At 40.1% G+C, this 7500-nt stretch overlaps 1 protein-coding gene across 4 annotated transcripts in view; it reads left to right on the top strand.

Moving 5' to 3' along the window:
- The window catches only part of LOC143029107 (vascular endothelial growth factor receptor 1-like), a gene marked incomplete at its 3' end in the record, with an annotated part of 54111 nt that overhangs the window by 28347 nt on the left and 18264 nt on the right, over positions 1-7500 (top strand). For all 4 annotated transcript variants that reach the window (XM_076191534.1, XM_076191538.1, XM_076191536.1 and 1 more), the window contains 2 exon segments: positions 1909-2072; positions 2230-2365. In XM_076191534.1, the coding sequence (XP_076047649.1) occupies positions 1909-2072; positions 2230-2365 (300 nt within the window).

The raw sequence follows: 7500 nt of genomic DNA on the forward strand, positions 1-7500 counted from the left end.
AGGCGTCTTCAGGGTGAGGACTGCTTTGTAGGATGCTCTGCTGTTTCATACAAGATATCCGTGATATCTTCCTATGTGAAGAGGGCCCTTACCCACTGTAGTAGCTGGACTGAGATCCACAGAGAACTCGACCGTATCCGCCAGCTCCTCACCAACAACGGCTATGCAGACCATCTCATCGAGAAAGTCATACAGAAAAAACTGGACCAGTTTGCAGACTCGACCCAGTTGCCCACCCCTCCCAAGGAGAAAATCACCGTTTACCACCATAATTCTTTTCATGATCGGTACCGCGAGGAGTGTGATGCCCTTAGGAATATCATCAAGAGAGGAGTCACCCCAACTAACAGAAATGCCATCATAGACTTGAGAATATTCTGCAAACCTAACCTTATTAGTTCCCTGATAATGAGGAATAGCACGGCGCCCAGGGCCCCGAGTGAGGCAACCACCAATGTTGTATACAAATTTTCATGTCAGGAGGGCCGCTGCGACGGCTCCAGCACATACATTGGCAGGACCTCCTCTACACTGCGACGTCGCCTACAATCCCATAGAAACCAGGGATCAATTTTCCAGCATTTCACTGAAACACACAACATGAAGCCTCCTCTACAGAAGCTGCTAGACCAAACGGAAATTCTTCACAAGGAGTCTGCCTTCAGGAAGCTGCAGATTGCAGAAGCAGTATCCATTACTTGCCAGCACCCTACCATCAACATACAGCAAGCTGCCGATTTTATTCTCCCTTCTGCGCGCCCTGTAAAGAATAACCCCCTCCAGGAACAACAAGCCCTTAGACAACAGCAGCCCCGCGAACAAATTAAACATGTCCAGCTAGTTAGTCAGCGCCTAGGACCAGTAACCAGAGCAGCAGCAAATCAGGCCAGAGCTTCTAGACAAAATCCCACCCCCTTGGCTCCCGGACAAAATCCCACCCTCTTGGCTCCCAGACAAAATCCCACCCTCTTGACTCCCAGACAAAATCCCACCCTCTTGAATCCCAGACAAAATCCCACCCTCTTGGCTCCCAGACAAAATCCCACCCCCTTGGCTCCCAGACAAAATCCCACCCCCTTGGCTTCCAGACAAAATCCCACCCACTTCGCTCCCAGACAAAATCCTACCCCCTTGGCTCCCGAACAAAATCCCATACTGCACCTCTCAGCCAATGAGAGGCCAGTATTCCGTCTGAGCTAGGCAGGCTGAGCCTTATAAGCCAGCCCATCCAACCATCGGTTATTATTCGTTGGAAGACCTTCAATATAGCAGAGCATCCTACAAAGCAGTCCTCACCCTGAAGACGCCTCACGACGAGGCGAAAAACTATAGTTTCGGTGGAGTCAATAGTTGTTCAATACTATTACTATGCAAAAATATATCAGTTGGCATACACTGCGTATATTCTTTTGAGAGTCATGAATGACTACTTCCAGTCCCTCTCAGTTGCTAATAGGAAAGTATTCTCCAGATTAAAGAATACAGTCTTGAAGATTGTTAAAGCAACTAGTGCAGTTGATTTCAACCAATATATATATATGTATATATATATATGTATAATATATATATATATATATATATATATATATATATATAAATATATATATACATATATATATATATATATATGTATAAATATACATATATACATATATATATTATATATATTTATATATATACAAATATATAGTATATATATATATTTATATATATACACACACACACACACACACACATATATATATATAATATATATATATATATATATATATACATGTGCAGGCATGTCTGTAGATAGATTTGTATGTAGGTGGATAAACAGGAACATTAGGTAGGATAGATAGGTTAGTATGTGTTTATGATATATACTTGCACCTTTGTAATGTTCGTCTTTGTACCGTGTTTTAGATGCTCCATTAGTAAACGTACCAACTATGGCCATAGTTCCTGTGCGGGACACCAAGCGATTAGAATGCCGTGTTGTGGGCTATCCACTGCCCAGGGTGATGTGGAAATACCATCCTTGTCCGTCTGTCCAAGAAGGATGTCAAAAGGACTTCGAAGAAGTGGAGGTAAATATTTCTATGTGGGACTATTTTTTTGCGGAATTATTATCTAAAGTATACATACAGTATTATCGCCCAGAGCATGACGAACATGTCTACGTAATTCATATGAGTAGGTTTTAGTTGAAAGCATGTTATCAAATTTCTTTACTTCTTTTTATAGGTGATGAGGGAAGAAGTATCAGAAAGTGAACTGGTCACATGGAAAGAATGGAAGGATCAACGTCCAGGAATCCTGAAATGTGAGGCGAAGAATTTTCTTGGCACGAATGTTGCCGAGACTCGCATTATAGTCTCAGGTAAGGACTCTCTTCACACATTTACTGATTAGACATGGATAAGGTTCCCTGCTGAACGCAATACTTGAGTTTGAAACGTTCCCCCACCTTCCCAGCTTTTTTTTTTTGGGGGGGGGTCTCTTCTCGATAAAAATGATCCTTTTGCAGTTACCTTTTGCTTTCATTGTAAAATTCTGCAGCCCCACCCCCGTCGCTTGGTCCTCCAGTTAAAAAAGAAAAGCTAAAAACATTTTCCTATGCAAAGGCACAGAAGTCCTAATTGATATACTCTTTATTCTTATTCTTTTAAAAGCGGGTTTCTGCAAGCCTTTTATTTTCATTTCTATTTCAATTTCGGTCTTTCTTAGATATACAAAAAGGGAATACAATACAGAGAACGAATTAGGCATGCTGACCTGCTCATTAGCACTCAAACGAGCCTTAACAGTCTTCCGCGGGAAATGTCGCATTTAATCTTATCTATCCTTTGGGTACAAACTGTTTTGTCCAGCGTAAATACATGTAAGTGTATGACTCACGGGTTGATATATCAATTTGTATATGAGTAAATTTTCATGGCAGATCAGTCTCTGATTTAACCCTTCAGGGTCCTTATGAGGCTTTTCCTCAACCGAGTAAAATCTCAAGGCGACAGTAGTAAAGTGCTCAAAGGGTCAAGAGAGAAGAAAGTTATAGTTATGTTGAGAAAGAAATGGATACAGGAAGAGGCAACACAAAGGAACACAAAGAACAAACAACAGCAGGTCTACTGGCCCTAACTAGGCTGTTTATGTTTACTAAACTAAACTATAGGGCAACTAGGCGATAGAAGGTGAACTAACACTGCTGCTACCACTATCCTATCTAGTTGCAATGAAATGCCGGGTTGTCATATATTTTATTGCAAGGGATAATATTTTATTTGCGGATTAGATTCTAAGTATTTATCTAAGCGATTTTTAAGTGTTCTTATTGTGCTACGTTCAACGACAGTGGAAGGTAACGATTTCCACACATTGACAACCCAGTTAAAGAAGAAGTGCTTACTTTCATTCGAAGAGAATCTTTTGCCAATTGTTTTAAAATCGTGACGTCTTCTTGTACTTGATTGGTCTAATAAGAAGTAATCTTTGACATTTTCGTTGTCAAAGCCTTTGAACATTTTAAAATCAAATCTCCTCGCATTCTTCTTTTTGAAAGTGCGAATAAGTTTAGACTTTTAAGTCTTTCTTCATATGGCAGATTTCTCAGTCTTGGTATCATTTTGGTCATTCTCCTTTGCACTCTTTCTAGTTTATTGATATCTTTCTGGTAGTATGGAGACCAAAATTGCACACAGTATTCGAGATGGAGACGGACCAAAGAATTATAGAGGTTTAGCAATATTTTTTCTGATTTATTTTCGAAGACTCTTCCGATGAAGTCAGCCAATTTATTTGCTGTTTTAACAACCTCTGAGCAATATTGACTTGGCTTCAAGTCATTTGATATCAAAACTCCTAGATCTTTTTCCTTAGTTACTGAATCCAGTATTTCACCATTCATTTGGTATTGGATGTGATCATTGTTACTTCCAATGTGCATGACTTTACATTTGTTAACGTTAAATTTCATATGCCACCTGCTAGCCCAGCTTAATAATCTGTCTAGATCGGATTGAAGAGCTTCTTTCTCTTTGGTGGTTGTTACTTTACCGGTAATTTTTGCGTCATCAGCAAATTTTGATACTTTGCAGAGGAGGCCGCCGTCTAGATCATTTACATATATTAAGAATAAAACAGGTCCCAAAACTGATCCTTGTGGTATGCCACTTTTAACTCCAGATGAGGCCCCGTTAATTACAACTCTTTGTTTTCGCTCAGAGAGCCAATCTTTAATCCAGTTGTGAATACTGCCTTAAATACTGTGCGTTTTTAATTTGTCGAGCAATCGTTTGTGGGGAACTTTATCGAATGCCCTCTAAAAATCCAGATAAATTATACCAACAGATCTACATTCCTTGTATTTGTTAAAGACGTCATGAAAGAAGTAGAGGAGATTAGTTAAACATGAACGTTTGCTACGGAAGCCATGTTGCAAATCTTTCATAATTTTATTTTCTTCTAAAAATTTCACTGCATTGTTGCGGATGATGGTCTCTAGCAGTTTACACACAATCGAAGTCAGGCTAATCGGTCTGTAGTTGCCTGGTTGTGATTTGTCCCCTTTCTTGAATACTGGTGTTACGTTAGCACATTTCCAATCTGATTGGACTTTACCAAGTGCTAAAGATTTGAAATTTTGTCAGGTCCCGGGGCTTTATTTATTCTGAGCTTATCAATCCCTTGTACGACATCACTTTCGGTAATTATGAGTTGATTTAAAACGTCTTGGGATATTTTATGTTTTGGTGGCTGATACACTGAGCAATCCTCGTCCGTGAAGACGGATACAAAAAATTTATTAAGGATTGAGACCATCTCATTTTCGTCATCCGTGTGTTTACCTTCATCGTCATTTAGTGGTCCAATGTCGCAGGTAAGCATTTTTTTCTTATTCGCATAACTATAGAATTCTTTTGGGTTCGATTTGCTTGCCTCAGCAATATACTCTTCAAGATTTTTCTTACTACGCTTTATCAGTGTTTTGGTTTCATGGCGAATTCTGTCTAGTGATAGTTTATCGTCTTGGCTTTTAGTTGATAAATACCCTTTGTACGCACTCCTTTTACGAGAGAGATTGTTACTAATTTCCCTATTCCACCACTTTGGTTTATTTGTTGCCGGACATCTCTCACGATAGGGGACACAGAGATTTACAGCATTGTTTAGCTCCGTGGTGAATTTTTCTCACCCTTTATCAATATCAATCTCGTTCAAAGTTGTACTCCAGTCTGAGTTTTCTAGTAATGATCGGAGTCTATTAAAATTGGCATTACGGAAGTCGAGTACTTTTTCTTTGCTGATCTTAGATAAACTAGCTTCCATTTTAAATTTGAATGTGTTGATACGATGATCGCTAGTGCTGAATATTGGGCTGAAATTCACTTCGTTTACAAGATTCTCTGTTGTAGAAAATATTAGGTCAAGGATATTATTTCCTCGAGTAGGCCTGTTTACGCATTATTGGAAGTCACTTTCCAGTAAGTTACTATACAAGTCTCGTCCTGAATGTGAATTCAAATCCTCGCCCCATCTCTTAACCGGTAAATTAAAGTCTCCCATGATGACTGTCTCGCAGCGTTGGTTAGTCTCTACGATTAAATCGAATAATTTTTCATCATTTTCCAGCAGCTGGCCCTGTGGTCTATAAACAAGTCCAATCATTACTTTAGATTTACTGCAATTGTTTTTAATTTCAACAAACAATATATCAACATTTGTTACTGCCTCTGTTTTTAACAGTGATGGTTAGAGGGAGTTATGGACATACAAGATTACTCCACCACCTATTCTATTTTCTCTTTCGCAACTGAAAATTGTGTAGCCCGGCAAACAGTATTCCGCAATAAAATCTCAACTTGATGTGTCCAACCATGTTTCTGTTACTCCTATCACATTATAGTTACCTGTCGCTCCGAGAATCACTAGATCTTCAAATATGTTTCGTACGCTGCGATCATTAACATAACAGAGATTGATATCTGTCACTTTTCTTTTTTGCTCTACTACGGAGGTGTTGATGGGGGCTCCGCTGAGGAGCTTTTTTCTTCTGATGTCGGTCAGGCTGTTGTTGAGCAGCCTACCTAACCTTGCTACTCCGGCCACATCCTGCCTCACTCCTTTCTTTGTTTAAATTTTGTCTGCATCTTTACTCAGGGGTTGGGGGAAATGGTAGTTACTCTATTGTCGCGTGTGTATGTTTGGTCTAGGTCAATGTTAGGTCCTCAATGTTTTCTCTCTGGTGGTTACGTCATGGGTGTCTAATTCTATGCCCGGGCATGTTCAGTTTTGGTGCTGTATTGGAGCTGGATGGTGTCATGGGTGGAGACATGCTGGTATGTCTTTCGTTTTCCTTGAAAGTGACTTTTCTGTGGGGTTTTGGTGGTGTTGCATTTGATGGTATATCTTAAAAAACTCGTTTGGTGATCTAGGTGTGAATATGTTTTTGTTTGGATGTATTGTGTGGTGCGCATGACAGGATTGTACTTTATTTCTGCTTGTGCTTGTGTGATATGGGTTGTGTAGAGGCCTTTGTCGTTTTCACATGATGCTCTTTGCTGCTGGATTTTGTTTTCTGTGTACAAGTGTTTTGTTGGGATGGTTTTTGGTACATTTTGTTGTTCTTCTCATCACTTTGTATAGTTTGCGAGGTGTCTGTGTTTGTTTTTACTGGCTGTTGGGACACGTGCTGTAGTTGGGTGTGGTTCTTGTCACGGTGCATGTTTATAGTCACATGCATACGTACGTCCACACACACACACACACACACACACACACACACACACACACACACACACACACACACACACACACACACACACACACACACACACACACACACACACACACACACACACACACACGCACACACACACACACTCTCTCTCCCCAATCCCCACCGTTTGCAAAGAGCTTCCGAGCACATTCAGGGAAGCGAGAGTGGAGGAAATGAGTAAACAGAACCAAGTATGTTGTGAGACGTCCTCTAAGATGCTCTCACCGAATCCTCTAGAGGCTCTTGTTCTCCTATCACGTCTCTAGATTGAGGTGGATCCATTCTAGGAAGAATATGAATCGGCTCGAAGTATTTGGGCAAATCTGTTGCCAGGCCGAAAAGGGTATTCCTGGTGATCAAATAGTCTTTATGTCAGACAGAGTAAGGCCTCTTATCGATTTGGATCTTCTGCGTCTTTCTCTCTTTGTTTGCACCCGAAGGGAAGCACCGAACGGGTAAGAGGAAATGAACGACAAGGAAGAACAAAAAAATCATTGTATATCGTGTCTTTGCAGTTGGGAAAAATCGACATTATATGAGTCTTCGTTTTGAAAAGTACCCTTATAACGAATAAAGTTATTTAACAATTACTATAATCAAGCCTTATAAGTTAAGTTAATGTGGTGTCGAGGTAACCAGATTAACGAAAAGAAGTTTGACTCCGTTATGACGACGACTTTGGGTAGACTCGAAGCACGATATATAATGTGGTCTCCCCTCTAACACAGGCCTTATTCTCG

The sequence above is a fragment of the Oratosquilla oratoria genome, chromosome 10, assembly GCF_046742065.1.
Source record: "Oratosquilla oratoria isolate Oo_2021 chromosome 10, ASM4674206v1, whole genome shotgun sequence".
Taxonomy (NCBI): domain Eukaryota; kingdom Metazoa; phylum Arthropoda; class Malacostraca; order Stomatopoda; family Squillidae; genus Oratosquilla; species Oratosquilla oratoria.